Source organism: Centruroides vittatus, unplaced genomic scaffold, assembly GCF_030686945.1.
Source record: "Centruroides vittatus isolate TY-2023 unplaced genomic scaffold, ASM3068694v2 contig_2806, whole genome shotgun sequence".
Lineage (NCBI taxonomy): Eukaryota > Metazoa > Arthropoda > Arachnida > Scorpiones > Buthidae > Centruroides > Centruroides vittatus.
The window spans coordinates 1-18,208 of NW_027121783.1; the positions used below are offsets into that span (position 1 = coordinate 1).

The 18,208-nt window shown below is 29.9% G+C and overlaps 1 protein-coding gene across 1 annotated transcript; it reads left to right on the forward strand.

Moving 5' to 3' along the window:
• The first annotated feature begins 17 nt into the window (after window positions 1-17).
• LOC136972112 (uro-adherence factor A-like) lies at window positions 18-18,080 on the forward strand. Its single transcript, XM_067266664.1, has 17 exons — window positions 18-147; window positions 3,448-3,595; window positions 3,671-3,751; window positions 3,847-3,969; window positions 4,055-4,269; window positions 4,342-4,419; window positions 7,942-8,014; window positions 8,435-8,494; window positions 8,609-8,724; window positions 8,832-8,897; window positions 8,970-9,269; window positions 9,359-9,492; window positions 14,592-14,736; window positions 14,832-14,912; window positions 17,179-17,235; window positions 17,374-17,641; window positions 17,727-18,080. The coding sequence occupies exons 1-17, from the start codon at window positions 63-65 to the stop codon at window positions 17,896-17,898; spliced, it is 2,202 nt and encodes a 733-aa protein (XP_067122765.1). The 5' UTR covers window positions 18-62; the 3' UTR covers window positions 17,899-18,080.
• The last annotated feature ends 128 nt before the right edge of the window (window positions 18,081-18,208 follow it).

The following is an 18,208-nucleotide window of genomic DNA, read 5'->3' on the forward strand; positions in this document are numbered from 1 at the left end:
ATTCTGAACAGACACAAGATTATCAGAAAGCTGCAGCTCGTAATGCACTTGTGAATGGCTACATGCAGATACTACCAAAAATTCAAATGCAGTTAGTTAAAGAAATTGGTTCCCAGTCGTCATCTAAATTTACGACTCAAAGACAAAGTAAGTAAATATTGTTGTATATTTATTTTTGGTTGGTTATTTTAAGAATTTGGAAGTATTTGGTTAATTATGTTACTGTAAAATTTAAAAGATTTGACATTTCAGAAGCTAAAGAAAGTTTATTCTATTTTATGTTTTTTTTAAATTAAGAATCTCATTAAAATAGTTTTTCTTTTCTTTTTTCAATTAGAAAATTTTCATTCTGAAATTTAATGAAAAAAATTGTTAGTTTATATTATTTAGACAATCTCATAGAATACATGTAATAGATCTCGTAAATAAAAATGACAAAATAAATTTGTAATGTAAAAAATTTTTTGATTTAAATCCTTTAATCACTTTAAATTATTAATAATCTAAACAATAATCCTAAGTACTAACTGACACCACTAATTGAAAAATGTTACTTATTTTTTCACAAAATTTTGATTGGTCTAAATGGTTGAACCTTGGTTTCTTTTTAGGAAAACAACAGCTTTATGCAATCTCTTCAATTTGTGATCTGTTGTTGTTTAATATTGCTTTGCATGGCCATTTTTCTGAATTATCAGTTATATTCAAGAAATAAGTAATTTAATTTTATTAAAGCGTATTAATTAATAAAATTATAAATTTTCTTTCAAATATTATTTCAAAATTCACATGTAAGTTTTTTAATACCGATTTCGTAAAATTTTATCTTCTTTTATATTTAAGTTCGAGCAAAACTAAATTTGATGTTTTAAAAAAAATTAGTTATAGTTTAATGTAAAAAGTCAAATACTATTTGTTTATTCTTAATTAGGGTGTTATTTCTGTATTTAATTTTATGCTTAAATTATTACAGTAGCATATTCACATGAAATGACAATCCTATTGATTGAAATAAAAAAAGCTGTAAATTTAAATGAATTGATCTTTCATTTAAGTAATTTTTTGTTTACATTTTTAATGTTGTTATTTCTTAATCTATGTATAAAAATAAAGATTTAAAATATATATTTGTATTTTTATTTATCTTTAGGGGCAAAATTTGACAACAAAAATTGTAAGATTTTTTCTTCACGAGTTTTCTCACTTTATTATTTAATTATCTGGAATGTGATTGACCGGTCAATTTTATTGATTTCTTTCAGAATTCTCTTTATTACAATATAAAATCCACAAGTTTTATAAATATTTAATGGTGATGAAATATCTAAATGCTTTTGTTCCACAATTTTTTACAGATCTTAGTTTTTTAGACTTTTCTGCTTAATTTATTTAAAGTGCAAAGTTTTGTTTCTTTGATTTAACAGCGTTCATTTTCTCGTTATTTAAATTAGCTTTATATCTGCAATAATATAAATGCTTTTCGGAGAAATCATAAATATTTTAACGTCTTTAGTACAAAAATACTTTTCCCAATTGAAGAGAGAGAACTCCTTTTTGATTACTAGATCAGTTCTAAAACAAAAGTGAAGAATGTATAAAGATTATTGATTTGTAAGAAAATGATTGTCCCTAAACGTACCTAAAACATGTGAGATATGTTTAAGTTAAAAATTGTGGATCTATAAGCATAAGATGTGAGATGACAAAGCTAGTACTACGTCTAGTTATAATGAAAATGATTTCTCATTTGTATATTGTATTTTCTGATCTTATTTATTAAATGTAAATTCAACAATAAGACTTATTTCCAAAAATGTAAAAGTTACTCCAAAATACAGTAAAAGATATTAAATTTATTAATTAACTGTTAACTATTATATTTCATTGAAAATGACAATATGTTTTGACATTTAATGAAACCACAACAGCCAGATATTGGAGTGTTGGCAAATGTGATGTGATGGAGAATGAAGAAAAGTAACTGCACATAACAAAATATCATTTACAAAGGAATACAGTTAGTATAGTAAATGATGATATTTTTTCTTAAAATCTTTAAAATTATGTTTTTTTTTTTTAAAGTACAGTAAAAACCCTCTATTAATGGACACTCCCGAATTGCGGACGTCTCTACTTAATGGACATTTTTACAATCCACAGATCCTTCAAATAGGACATGTATAACATTTACTTCTACATAATGGATGCCTTTGTCCGTAACCTACCTGGCAAAAACACAAAGTTATGTCTTCATTATTCTGAAAGAATTAATTATGTATGAAATAATATTTTAAAATGGAAACAAAGAACTGTTCAAATACTCTTTCAGACAACGAATTTTGAGCATAGGCTCCAAATAAAGACTGGCTTAAAATAGGAATAGAGGAGGAGGACAGGTTGTAAAAAGCCAAACAATATTCTTTATCTTTTAGAGAAGACTAATCTGGTTAAGTTGTCAATCACCATTTATTGTCATACATGTGAATGTTATTAAACTTTTGTGTTATTGTTGAAATTAAGCTTATGATACCAAAAAACTATAAATTTTTGTAAAGTTATTCATTCATTCGTCCAACAAGTATCGTAGGTAGTACAGTAGTAATGAAAAAACAAAGTTTTAAGGTTATGACAAGCGTGTTTATGAAATTTGAAAGATTGTGTTATCTGAAGGCAGTCACATTAAGAATAGGAAGATGTTTGATTTTTACACGTTTATGATGTATGATTCTCAAACACAAAACACGCTAAAATTTTACCATTTTTCTGTTCAAAATAACAGTTTCATTTTTTTTTTTTTTTTGTTACTTTCATTTGAGTTGTTTTTGATGAATTAATAATTATTCAACTTTTACTTTTTGTTGTAATTTTTACGTTCCATTTATCAAAGTATCCCATTTTATATTTACAATTGAATTAAAGTGAGATGTATACAGCTGAAAAGATAAATAATATACTGTATATAGCCTATATTTTAATTATATATGCTATGTATACATTTTGGTCTTTTCACATTCCTAACACATATTTGACGTTTTCATAGTTCATAAAGTATGGCCAGCAGCACGTACTGTACCTCCCAATATCGAACAAACTTCACGGTCTTGTTGGTGTCTGCCATTTGGAAGTTACCATAGATGAAAATGATTTTAGTACAAAAGTAGTTAAATGGTTGAAATGTTGAAATTGGAAGTGTATTGGAAAATTGTTTAGCTTGTATGGAAGATAACCCACTGAAGTGGGAAATATTGTAATTTCCAAAATGCATTTGAGTAAAATAGAATTGTTGATTGGTTATTTATAATTTCTAGAAAATTAAATTATTTTGATCTGTAATATATCAATATTAAGGATACAGAATAGAAGCACATTACGGATGAATAGGTTTAAATGTGATTATTAATAATTTTAAATTAATATGAATAAACTTTTTTTAATTTTTTTCTGTAGCTATACCAAAACCACAGCCATTGTCATCCACTATAAAAGTAAAAACACTTGAAGCAGTTTCTCGTTCAGATCTTCATTTGGCAGTCATCAATAAAGTAAAGGAAATACAAGAAACATCAATGGAATCCGAAAACCCTTTTAATAAGAGGCAAGATGTCATAAGTTTTCATTTACACTTCAAAGAAAAAAAGTTTATTAAATATTTATTTCATGTTACTTTTAGTTCAAAAGGAAATAAATTTTGGAAAACCGATTCAATTCCATTTATTGGAACACCTCTCTCTCGCAATGAAAAATCGACAAAGTGCGTAATTATTTAAAATGAATTTAATGTAACACTCTCTCTCATTCTAATGTGTTAATTACAATTCAGTTGTATTTTAAAACGTACTCTTACAGTGAAACGAAACAGGTGATTTTTGCAACACCTATCATTCGACACCTTAATAACGAAAAAGAATATTCCGTATCGCCAAAGTCTAGACTTTACGATTCGTTTCGTCACTCTGAAAGTGATAAAAAGTGAGTGAGTTTGAAGCATTTCTCATTATTATTTATGCAAATTTATACTTCTTTTTTGTTTTTTTTTCTTTGGTTGTTGTTACAGAAGAAATTATAGAATTTTAAGCGGAGAAGTTTCGTCTTTACTTCAAACACCGCCAATAAGGAAAAAAACTCCAGTGGGACGCTCAAAAATATTAGACCAAAGAAACAGTTTGATGAATGTAACTCCTCATTCAATTTTAAAAGTCAGAAGTGAAGGTTCTAAAGTTGAAAATATGTATTTGGAATCTACAAGATTATCGCAAAGTAACTTAAATGGTAAGACCCTAACAAAATAATTAAAATGTTTATAAAACACAAATTTAATAATTCTTTTTTAATGTTTCAAAGATGTCTTTGAGAAATCTGATTACAAAGATGACGATAGCACAAATCCAAGTGAAAGCATTGACATCACCGAACAAGAAGGTAAGTTGAATAACAACAACTGTAATTGAAATATTAGTTATAATTCAAGCAGTAGATTTTAATTACTAGTAATTGGGACACTTGAGGACTACAACATTCTGGTCCAATTAATCACTCCAGTCACTTGTCCATTTTGTTGTTGCCTTGGAGGTGTGTCATGCAGAATTATCCTGTTAAAACAGAAAATTTTCTGTACCAAGAGGCCAGGCAAAGGCTGCTAAGTGCATGTTAAGATACTGATACATGTTGATATGCTTTTTTTTTTAGTACAGTGATTAAATCTGTTTCTGCTTTTCAAACCATAAAAGAACCACCAAGATTTTGACAATTCATCTGGATTTTATGTTACGATCTGGTATCGTGCCAATAAAGTGTATGCCATCTAAATTAAAATATTTTTCTTCGTATACCTAATAGTCTTAGGGTCATAGAGCACGTGAAAAAGAATGCAGTGGTGGATTTCTTGTAAGGTGCATAGCTACTTCACTTGATATCAGATGGATATCTCTTCATAACTGTATTTCTTGTTCACAAGTTCTTTTTGGTCCTTGACCAGCCAGCACTGTGCAAATATCATATTTCATTTAATGTTAAAACAACAACATCTTAGTATAGCATCTACTCTTGTAGGTAATACTTACTGACATAGCAATTTGCAAATTGATAAAATAGCTGTAAAATTTTTGTTTTCATCATATATACAATTTAAAATTTGAATTTTTTATTCTTTAGCATTGATCTTTAAAATAAATCATACTTCCAAGATAAAATGTTTTTATTTTTACCATGATGTCTTCTGTCATCGTTCATTTGACAGAAATTTTCATATTTTCACACACGTTAAAAGTTTTCACCGATTTAATATATCAATGTATCACATGTTGACACGTGAAAAGATATTTTAAAAGATTGCAAAATCATTCATCAAATAATGTAGTATACTTAACAATTATTGCATATTTGCATTTAATAAAAAATTAACAGTCATCGGTTTAAACAGATTGGGAGATGTTCCTGAATGTAATATATTCATTAAAATTATAAAACAGAAATATTGAAAGTATTAAATATGAAAGTTTAGAAATAGGTATAATGTTAAACAGTCTTATCAATAATATGAAGAGATAAATTGAAAAAAGCTAACTATGCTTCAAGACTTTCCATTTCTGCAAATTTAAAATAGATTTATATATGTTTATATATTTATCTATTTATATATAAGAGTATGTTTGTTTGTTCTTTGCTATACACACCTAGGCCATTTCACCAATTGCTACGAAACTCTGCATTTATGTTAACATGCTTCAAACTTAAATATCACTCCAAAATATCGATTGGATTCCTATACATCAGTTAAGTTCTGCCTACATTCTGTTTGCTGGGTTTACACATCTATTGGCAAACCTTAAGAAAATGATAAAATAAATATAATTCTTAAAATGGATATAATTTTTAAAAATATATATTATATTCACTTCATTACTGTGACGATGATATAGCATGAATTAAATGTGCTACATTACTACTGAACAGGTAGCAGAAAGCACTTGCCTGCACAGAATCAAAAGTGTTACCCTGTGAAAAGTGTATAAGTATTTAATTTTTTACATCTAACAAGTAGGGTTTTTTCATTTCTGAATGGTACTTTCTTAATTCTAGTAAGTGATCTTCAGTAGCTGAGTGAATGAAACCACTGAATAGCTGGCAGTTGGTTGTGGGTTCAGGCATGGCCAACGGGCTGGCCACATTTGGTAACACCTTAAATAGAGGCCAGCTTTACATAAAAGTCTTCCCAGGATGCATACCGTCGGCAGATCACTCAAATGTCACATTGCCGTAACCAAATAAACCAAACTAATTCTAATAATTTTTCTATAAGCACAATATTAACAAAGACATACTTCCCATGTAGTTTATACAATATTTTTTTTTTTATTTAAACAAGTTTTATATGAAAAATGTCTGCGAAAACAGAAGTCTGTTGGATATTAAGGTTAGCAACTTCAATCCCATGCGGGGCTATCATAATCTATCCAAAGCAGATTACTTTTTCAAACATTAATAGTAGACTGGTATTAATTAATAGATATTGACCAAATTCTGTTTTGGGAGGAGGACGACAACTACTATTGCTCGAATTAAGTTCGACTCCTTTCCGCAACAGTTTCTTCATTCTATTGGACCAGTGGTATGGTGGTATTCGAATAAGAGAATTGCACAAAATGTGGTTTTAAGGGTGCCTACCTTCAATATGTGGTATGTTTTTTCAGAAATTTGATTGGTTGGCTGATTACCGTTTGATATTCGGCTGTGAATGGTTGAGTTTCTTAAAGTTAACATTATAAAAACATTATGATATCTGAAAAAATTTAAGATACTGTATTTTCAATTCTTGTCTACTCGACCATTGAAAGTGTGTTATTTCGTACCATCTGAGTCTCGTGATAAACGTGAGAGTGGAAGGCTAAAACGACCAAACTCTTTATATGGTTTTCGTTTTAATGTTTATGTTATAGTATTTGATAGTTTATATAACTACAAAGGTTATTTTACGTGAGAGTTTATTACACTGAGTGACCAATCTAACACATTTAAAAAAAGTTTTTTATTCTTCTACTGTACACAATTTAAACCCTTATGTAAGATAGTCTTCATAGTTATATAAATCAAATTCTATAACATAACATAATAGAAAGGTCAGAAGTATGAAATACTCTAACAAACTTAACGTTTGTTGTTGTTTTTTTTTTTTTTTTTGCCTGGGTAACACTGGGCTTACCTGCTAATTAAAAATACTTTAATCAGACAGTTTAGAAAAAACACTTACTGGGCTGATTTTGAGACAATTTTTAAATAAATTACTTCAATTTTTTTTTACTTTTATTTAATGTATACGGCTAAATTTATTATGGTTAAGTAAACTTAATTTTGTTTCAATTATTTCAGTTTCTTTATATATTTTATTACAAAACACATCAGAATGTATAACCTGACAATATTTCTTTGTTAGAGTATTTTATATATATATATGAGCTTTTTCTAAAAGTTTAAGTGTGAGTTTTATAGAACACCTTTTAACTAGTCATTATGATAAAGACTCCTATTATCCTATTTTAAAATTTTAAATAATTTTTTGAAATTGTCGATTTTATTTTTTAGTTAATCAGCCCTTAAAACAAAATATAACTTTTAAATTGTCGATTTTCTATTGGAATATATATTTATTCTTCTTTGTTCAAACAAAACTAAATAGAAATAATGGTGTTCATATTTTTTATAATCTTAATTGAATTTGTAAATATAAAATTTAATTTTTTTCACATTTCTGCCAAATTATAAAATTCTATAAAAATATTAGATGCTAATCCTTTTAAAATTCAAACATTAAATGCTTACTATTTTAATATTATAAACAAAAAATTTTAAATTGAATATAGTTTCATGACGTAATTTTCATTTAAATTAGTCGTAAGAAAACACGAACTTATCGAACACATATACGTTTTTATCTTTATTTTCTAGATTCAAATGTCAAACAATTAAGGTTTAAAGTTCCTGAAGTTCGTTCACCTCTTGGTGGCATTACTGGAAAATGGTAATAAAATAATTATAATTTTGGTTTTAATGATAGGATAGAGTATAACCTAATAAATGACAATTAATAATTTATATATTAATGCTTGTCGCAGTCTTCGTTTTCAGATTTCTTTTAATATTTGTGAAAGATTATAGTTGGAAGAACAAAATTTATTTGTAAAAATTGTAATAAAAGGATGTAATAAATTATCACTTTTAAAAGTATTTTAAAAAACTGAATAATTATACTGTATATTACACAATACAATTTTTGAATAAGACTTTAAAATGAGTTTTGTTTCTTTAACTGCTGTTCTTATTATTGAAATGTTCAAAAACTTTCAGATTGAATAAAAGTTGTGTTGTAAAAACATTTGTAAATTAATTAAACGGATTGATTATTTTTCGAAAGAAATAAGCAACTAAATTTATTTTCTAGGTTAACACCAAATAAAAGTATTTTAAAAAGCTTTTATGAGAAGAACATGTTGAAAGAAAAGTAAGTTTTTCTCTTTTCTGAAAATCTGCAAAATTTAAAATATTCGTCGTATAATAAAAATTTTCTATCATGATTGATTAAATTTAAAATTTATTGTATTGAATTATCAATTAGTTATAATATTACCAAATGTAGAAGTGTAGAATGTAGTGCACGACCTTCTCTTCACGATAATGTGACTACACAGACTGTTGGACAAGATGTTTATCTATCTCCAAGTATAGTAAGTGGTAAGTTTTATTTTTTTTTTTTTAAATTAGCTGTGCCATTTTTTAGATATTAATTAAATACATTGTTTTATACTAATCCGAATAATGATTAATGGTTATATTTTTAGAAAAAATGGAACTAGGAGAAGAGGAAAATATTCCTTATAAAGATGCTCCTGTGCTTAAAGAAAAGAGTAATATTTGTTAAATCTTATTAAAAAAATTCAAGATGATTTGTACTCTTATTTTTATTATTAAACTTTCAGATTTTCCAGTTCCTGAAATTGAAATGAGAGAAGAGTCTCGAGCCACTTCCGAATCTTCAGACAAAACAGAACAAATGCCACAGATGGAGTATTACGGAGACGATTTGAAAAAAGAAGTGAAACAAAAATTATTTGACAAGAAAGAAAGTGAAACAGAACCTTCGCTTGTTTTGTCAGATTCAGAAAGTGAATACGAAGAGTGTTTAAAAGATGAATTAACAGAAGAAAGACTAAGAATAGAGTCGGAAGATTTTGGTATAGAAAAGTCTCGCGATAAAGAAATGGAATCCGAATCTATAAGTAATTAATTCACATTTTTATAATAGTCTTTAGTTTTGATTACTAAAATTGTACCTGACATTTAGGAATAATTATTTTAAAATTTTCAGACTTATATTCAAAAAATGAAGAGCTGTCTTTATCCCATATTTCTCCAATGAAAACTTCAATTAATTTGCATTTAACTCCAGAAAGTACTCCAGAAAAACATTCTTTACAAATTCCAGGAGAGAAGTCATTAACTGTAAGTAACTAATAATTACATGCATCAGTTTATTTTACTACATAAATATCAGTATTAATTCTAGGGCTTTCATTGATTGCAGATTATAATATACATTTTCAAATAGAATTTATTATTATTATTATATTAGGATCTGTAAAAATTTCAGCAGATTAATTTTTTAAGATTGAAATGCTAAACTATAAACTATATTTTGTAAAAATCTGATATAATTCAGATTGCAATCTGTTCAATCATTTGTTTAACTTAAAAATTCTATCAATGAGCAATGATCTTACTCTACATGATTGCAATGAATGCCTGGAACAATAATTTTTATTTATGTAGAAGTAACAGACTCCATAATTTCATTATACAAGGTGTGTGTGAAAAGTTCGGTGAATGGTCTCATAAAATAAAGGAAACAAGAGATACAAACAAAATATCTTTACTGGCATTCAAAGTAATCGCCATTAGCGATAACACACATTTGACATCGGTTGTACAGCTGCTGGAAGCTGTGAGCAAACGTTTCTTTCGGTATCGCACGAAGCACCGTTGTCACACGTTGGATCTGCACAATGTCGGAAAAGCATAGGCCCTTCAGGACTCCTTTGAAGCGGGGAAACAAGAAGAAATCTGCAGGTGCCAGATCTGGAGAATATGGAGAGTGTTGAGGAACTGTCACCTGGCGTGTAGCGAGGAAGTGCCATACGCAGCTCGCAGTGTGCAGATGGATTTTGTCATGGAGCACAGTCCACTGTCCACTCTGGTACAACTGTAGCCGAAGTTACCGGATGCATTTCAGCAGCTGTTTCAAAACTCCCTCGTAGAATTCTGCATTGATGGTTGTATCGCTGGGTAAAAATTCGTGATGGATCAAGCCCTTACTGTCGAAAAAGGCAATCAACATCTTCCTTTCCGTCTCTGAAGTGTTTAAACCACTCAAAAACACACTGTTTACTCACTGTTTCCACACCATACACTTTCACTAACATTTCGTGTGTCTCCGTCACCGTTTTACCTAATTTGAAGCAAAACTTGATGTTCACGCATTGCTCCATTTTGCAGTGACCCTCCTCCTCACACTGACTGCGTTGCATCGTTTGTTGTGCGCACTTCCATTTAACTGTCGTGATTTCGACGCTAGGGGGCATTAGTTGGCAAGTCTCTCACTACGTCTGCATGAGTGCAACATCCCAACCAGCACGGTTATTCAACTATGGGACCATTCACCGAACTTTTCAGACGCACCCTGTATACATCTATCAGACATCACCCTTTTTCTGGGAAGAGTCATGTGAGCTATAAAGGATATAATTTTATAAAAATTGTGTGCTGCAAGATCTATTAATTCTACTCGACTTTTTAAAAGTTCATATGCTCTGAACTAGTTCAAACATTGTTGGTAAAATATGTCAGTGAAAACAAAGTACACTGGCCAGGTAAATATGCTTTAGGTCATAGATTGGAGACTTCATATATACATTATAATATATATAATTAAGTTAAAAACTAATATTTTTGCGTAAATAGGTTAAGATAGATTGTTTTTCATTTGAATTTGAGCAGCAATTAGAAAGGTAGATAGCGTAAATAAATTCCATCGTCATTTGAATTTCCTACTAAGTTTAGTGAAAATTCAACAACCAGTGATGGCTGAACATTTGGATGCTCAAATGGCAGAAGACAATTGAAAATTATTTTAAAAGGACTGATGATTAATTTGAGAACTCTTAAAGTATAGTAATATATGATTGCTCTCCTTCCATATATTTTTCCTATTGTACGAGTATGTTTTTTATTAATACAGTATAATAATATGCAAGTAACAAATGTTTTCTTTTCAAATGATTAAAACCATGTTTCTCAACCGTTGTTCTAGGGGTTTTATAGGTCCGCGACATGAGAACCCCTGGATTAAATGGTTCAATTCATCTTACTTTCAATAATTGGCACTCTCTTTAATCCAATACAGATACGGTGCCATGTGTGAGATAAGCAGGGGGTCAGGGGTTAATCCCTTCTGACCACTTAATCTGCACGAGCTGGTAAAGCCCAATCTCTGCGTCTGTTGGGTGAGTGGGGAGTGCATCGGTAAGTGGACAGGTGTCTTTCCGGAAAAAGAAATCGACAGGTTGACAGGTTAACAAATAAAGCATTTATTGGTTAGCTTAGAGTTAACATACAAGATCATCTACAGAACTACTCGATTAAACGCAAGTTATAAAAAGAACAGCTGATAGCTATGCCTATTCCCATTTCTGGGGAGAGAAAGTTCACAGAGTGCTAACAAACAATACCTCTATGCGAGAATGGCCGATATACATCGAAGTATGGAAGAGTCTGTAGCCGTTGAAGGTCTTCTCAGACGGGATTCAAGTCCACTGCACTGAGATCGACTGGCACAAGTACAGAAATAACTTCCGAGTGCGGATGTGCGCCGAGCTTCCGGTAGCTTGCGCTTTTATAGCATTAGTGTGGGAAAGCAGTCCATTGTTGACAATGACTTGGAATTCTTGACAACTAAGTGTCAACTTTCCCACCTAACGTTAGTTGATAGTTGAAGGAGACCTCTGCTCTGATACTCTGCAAGGAGTTTTTTCTTAAGGGGAATGTTTACAACATTTTCGAACAACGAAAATAAAAGGTTTTCTTTCACTAAAAATTTCTCTCTAAAATCCGTGGTCTCACACGTGTGTCAGATTATTAAGGTTGTACTGCATTTGAAATTACAGAAAATGAGGAGGAATTAACAGGTAGTGCATGGTCATTAAGATCTTATAAAATTAAACTATGTCAGTTGCATCATCCATATCATGAACATGAGAATGATTTTTAAGATCTGGTGGATAAGATCTTATTTGTGATTTCTGGTGATTGCATCATCCAAAGCACAACACACTACCTTTGAATGGGTTTTTATGAGCAAAATAGAAGCTTTTGACCATTAACACTACATAAAAAGTGTGTAATTGTTGTTGATTTTAATGCTGAAGATTATCCTCTCAAGAAATAGCACAGAGCTGGATCAGAAGATAAATGAGTGAGTAATCTCTGCCACGATAGGATGCTAAAGCATTGAAGTCTGCAACATGGGTTTAAAAGTCAACCATCCAGTTAAGTAGCCATTACCGATTAGTAAAATGTGCAGATAGTGGCTTATCTGGGCTAAACAGCACGTAGACGACAGCGTTGACATGAGATTCTGTTATGTTTTTGAATGAATGCAGATTTAATCTGGTGTAGATCTGAAGCAAATCCTATAAATGCTATCTGCATCATGCAATCCTTGTTAAAGTTTCCTGTGAGTCAAGTGGTGTGCAGATGCATATCCAGTAAAAATATCAGCAAATTACAGTTTATAAATAGTGCAGGGTACTGTAAAAACATCTTATCTAAGCTAATTCCAACAAACAAGGAGTAACTTTGTAACATGAAATTCTGCATCTTCCGGGATGATTCTGTGCCATGGCACTGAACCAGGATAAAATATAATGTTTCCTGCAGTTTTTTTTGTCATTATTGTCAACTGGCATGCAAATTATTGTTTGGATGAAAAAGCTTTGGCATCTGATCTTGGTCTGATGAGTCCAGATCAGATACTAAAACTGGCCTGGTAAAGACTGATTTCTATATCAGTGGAAAATGCACCAGCAACATAAAACAGAAATGGGAAAGTGATTTCACTTCCTGTCCAGAAGTTTCCATTCATCAAAATTCAGTCAGAAACCTAGAATAGAAAATAATGCATTTACTGTCATGTTTTGACCAATTGAAAAATGTTATTGTTATGACATAGTAGTAATGACAAAGAATTTGAATTGTTTTTAGAAGAGATCAGGAAGTATTCTTTCCTCTATAATAAAATAGACAAACAATATAAGGATGTCAGTTTTAATTGGAGACTACAGTCAACTTAATTCTGCTTGTGATATTCTGGTATTGCAGAAATAAAGTAAACAGATAATGATGGGCAATGGAATCTAATCATTTTTCTGTTTTCTGGTAATGTGGAAATCAGCATTAACAGTTCTGGTTTCAACACTATTGAGAATTGCTGACATAAGCATTATAAAAATTGCAGACAAGAGGCATGAAAATACTCTTTAAGTTGCTATTTATTAGAAGAGTCTGGTATCGTGAGCGTCATACAGATTACGTAAGAAACTCGTACAATCTTGCCTGAGTGCTGCAAACCAGTTATTAAGGCTCCAGATGGTTATATAAAGTATTAGGATCCCAGTCAATGAGAAAAGCTGTTCATGTTATGTTTTTCAGGCCTACTTACACTAAAGATTTTTTTCTTCCATAACTGTAAACTACAAGTTCTTGCAAAAGTGTTCATTAACAGTATTGGTGAAGCTGTGGTGTGTAATAAATTGCATTGATTTTGGTTTCCTCTCTGTACTACATATTTTAAACTATAAATACGTTACTTTGCATATCTGTTGAACACTGTTTTGTATCACAGATTATGTAGTTTTTATGGCTGTTGCCATATATTAAAATCACTGATACTATTAAAAAAATTGTATTGCTAGACAGCATGCTTTTATTCTTATCTCCTGTAATCATTTCTATTCCACATATTTGATACAATTTAAGTTATTCCAGAGTCAAGTGAAACACTAATGAAAATAAAATTCTTGTGTCCCAAATTATATTATTACTTGTTCATGAAAAAAACTGAATTGACATTATAAACTTATCAGCTTATTGGCTTGATAGATGGAAAAAAGATTACAGTGAAAATCTTAAATAATTGCTTCCAAATGGAATTTTTCCAATAATTAAATGTATTTTCTGCTTAAACTTGATCATCACCTAAAAGATTATCCATATATCATTACATCTTATTAGAGCACAGGCCAATCCAGGTGCAAATGAACAATATTGCTATCCTTATTAATCAAGATTTTACATTTAATGAAAGGTCTGCACTTGCCATGGGTTTCTGTGCACTGGTGCAAGGGTGTGCAAAGATGCCTCTACAAGGAACGTGTTTATTTTATTTGTTATGAATGCTCTAATATTTTTGTTTCTCATAGTAGAAAATAACCAATGTCAATACAATAATAATTATTATTTAAAATCAAACACATTTAATGTTTTTATAGGAACTACAGAGTAGTCCTTTTGAAGGAACACGATCACGATCAAGATCTAAATCAAAAAGCCCCAGCTCATCTCACTTAAAAGAGACACCATCTCAACTGAAATCATCTACACTGTTTAAGATGACAACAAGAAGTAAAACAAAAGGTACAAACGACTAGATTTTTATTTCTAAAGAAATATTTGTTACATTTTAATAAGATTAAAGAAAAAGATTTTTCGAATAATGAAATATTTTTCAGAGTTACCAGAAACTACAAAACAAACTGTAAAGACTCCAAGAAAGTCAAAAAAATCTGGAGATGAAAGCAGTGAAACCAAAGGTGTTAATAAATTTTGTTAATAAACTAATATATTTTCTAATAGAGAATGTTAATTTAAGATTATATAATAACTTGTTTCAAAAGCATGGAATGCATCACTTAATATCAATTGGTTACTAGAGCAGAGTGTGATTTATATAATTTCCTATGATTCTAGTGTCATAAGTTGTCATTTGAAAAGGCTCATTTTGCTTTATATTATTCATTTAATCATATTTGCATTTAATTTTCATATGAAATTGAAGGGATGAGTTTAACCATTATTTTTTTATTATATCATTGTCTACATTGGACAGTATAAGAAGTCCAACATAGACAATGATATAATAAAAAATTTAATATAGTAAGGACAAATAAAATAATGGTTAATTCCTTTGCCTCTGTTTCATATTTTGTATGAAAAGTAAATTGTTAAAAAAAACTGAGAAATTAGCCAAAACTGCTATTAAGATTAATATCATAAAGCACCATACATTACATTTTGTTCTTTAACAGAAATTAAATAAATTTAAAACAAATCATTCAATATTAATCATTATATTGAAGATGCTGGTCTGTAGAACTTAGTAAACAATAACATATGTATGCTCTGTAAGGAAAAAAAACCTAATTAAACTTTATTTGTTCCAGCTTGTAGCATAGAAGTGTAAAGTACTTAATTTTTTTAGTAGCTTAGGAAACCGACTATAATTACGGTCGGTGAAACTTCCGTCAACCTTACGGGTACTTTACGCGGATTCGAGATTAGTTTGCCAGGCCTGGGCTTTTAAGCGTGCACCGAAAGATTAGTAATAATAATGATAAATACCAAGTCAAATCAAAAGTTCAAATATATTTAATTAATAACTAGAACGTACTACGAACAAATGTCAATAAGCCAAACAAAATTTATTAACAAAAATCAACAAGTCAACCCGACAATAAACTCGGCTACTTAGCTTAACTTAATAGTAATTCCCCTTGAAATTCGACAATCAAATACTTAGAAACTATGAACAAAATCTCTTACTAATTAAACGTCTATCCGTCACCTCACTATACGAAGAAAACTATTTCCTCAATCCTTTCGATATCATCAAATCGTCAATCGAACTCCTCTTTAACATCTTGGATCATCCAATTATCAATCTGGACTTATATCATAAAATACTTCGCTTTCCAATTAACCTGTCTCTCGAATTCACCTCGGTTTGGAACTCACCTCTCCTTCTTCGGTTCACGTACGGGTTTTATACTGTGAGGTGACGTCACACTTGAGCTGGGTTACTCCCCTTATTTACATACTTAGTTGCTAACATTAACTTTCTTTTCTGGCAGCTTTAAGTTTCTGACAAAGCTTATAAACCGTTTACAAAATATTTATCATAATTTTCTGGGATGTTTAAGACGGTTTATCAAGTATTTCTCTACTAGTGATTGTGGGGACCCCCCTCCATTTTTTTTTCTGCGGAGTGTTACTTCCGTCGGGCAGCGCAAGTGCGCAAGATGTTTCCTATGGCGCTTATTTCTCCGTGAGTTGTTTTATCTTCATTTTTCATTACTAACAAGAGAGTGGTGGGGAACCTTCGTCCTAAATAAACATAAGCCCCAAACAAAAGATAATAAAACAGAAATAATAATAAAATAAAAATAACGTTTGGACTCAGTTCCTTACAGAAGCATTTGTTGTTGACTTTGATTGGTTTAATTGAAATATCTGGACACTAGTTTAGTTATTTTGGCATTGAAACATGATTGCAACATCATGGACAACTTAATTATAAAAATTATATTGGTCTAAAGATCAGAAAAAATATTTAGAGAAATTTAAAGCATTTGGAATGTTTGATATGTTTTACAGCAAAGCTTATTTTACTGTATTTTTCTCTGTGTATTGATGATACATGAAGTTGTTAAAGAAATATTTTTTGATGGGATAATATTAATCATTTCCTTCTTTCTATTTCAATAACTTAGCAATTTAATCTTTTTTGTATAATTGTTGTTGTTATTTAATGCTAGAAAATTAATGAAATTCTTATTTACGTAGCATCCTTCCTCAAATGTAGGTCCAGTAATCTGGAAACATTTTGATTTGATGAAATTAGTTACTCCAGCAAAGTAATTTGTTTGCTTTTCTAAAAGAGAAAAACTCTTCATTCTTGTAGTTTAATAGTATATCTGATACTCTGCTCTAGTACATTTAATACTTACAATTAAATAAATTCCTGATCCAAACTAAATTTTAAAATGCATAATGTTCCTTTTAATTTGCCCTCTGTTACAGAATTAGATGAGACACATTTTACATTTAGTGATCCTAATATAGCAGAAGAACCCAAAGGTTAGTTCTTTTGCTTAAGATTTTGTGTGTTTGACGTAACAATGAATTGCTATAAATATTAACACTTTTTAAAATTTAATTCAGTGAAGTTGCTATGTTGCAGAAAAATAATTACTATGTTTATTTTTTGGATTATAGTTTTGCCTCAGTTATCTACACCTCAGACCTCTGTTCCTTCATTTGTATTTTCTCCACCAGTTACGAGGTCCAGGTCAAGACAAAAAAAGAGTGATGATAGTTTTCTTTCCAACACTTCTATCCTGACAGCCGAGCCACAGTCAAGACAGAAGAAATCTGTAAAAGAAGAACCGACAGATATTTTCATGACACCTATCAGGGAAAAAGAAGTTGCTAGTGTTAAAGAAAGTGCCAGTCATATTAAGAAAAATACTGGAAAAAAGAAAAGGCATGTTTCTTATAATGTTTAAGAATGACATAATTTATAATAATAAAACTATGCTTATAATATTAAGAATTCTTTTCATTTGTAGAATATCAAAATTATCGTTTACACCAGCATCTACTAGTGTCATTAGTTTGGCTACACCAGTGTCGTCATCAGATTCTGCAACACCCTCTCATCGTAGTAGTGGCACGGGTAGACACAGCATGACGCTGAGGAAAGAAAGACAAGCAAAATCAAGGAAATTTACAAATCTATAATCCCAAAAAAGTTTTGAAAATTTTTAAAATAAATATTTTGTACTTATTTCTGATCATTTTTGTATTAAATAGATCTCATCAGGATTCATCTACTGTATGCATTTATCAGAATGTAAATCATATATTATAATCTATTAAATTGATGTACAGATATTTAATAAATTGATTTTCATTTTTCAAAATCATAACATTTCTTTTTGCTGTTGTTATCAGATTTTATATATGAAATGGTATTAAAATGTTTAAATTTTTACATCATTTCATGAGTCAAATGGAATTCAGTTATAAATATGATATAATTTTGTCAAAA

Coding starts and splice junctions, on each gene's coding strand:
- LOC136972112 (XM_067266664.1), top strand. CDS start 63: ATGCAGATACTACCAAAAATTCAAATGCAGTTAGTTAAAGAAATTGGT. Junction 17,236..17,373: donor TATAGCAGAAGAACCCAAAG/GTTAGTTCTTTT, acceptor TTTGGATTATAG/TTTTGCCTCAGTTATCTACA. Junction 17,642..17,726: donor AATACTGGAAAAAAGAAAAG/GCATGTTTCTTA, acceptor TTTCATTTGTAG/AATATCAAAATTATCGTTTA.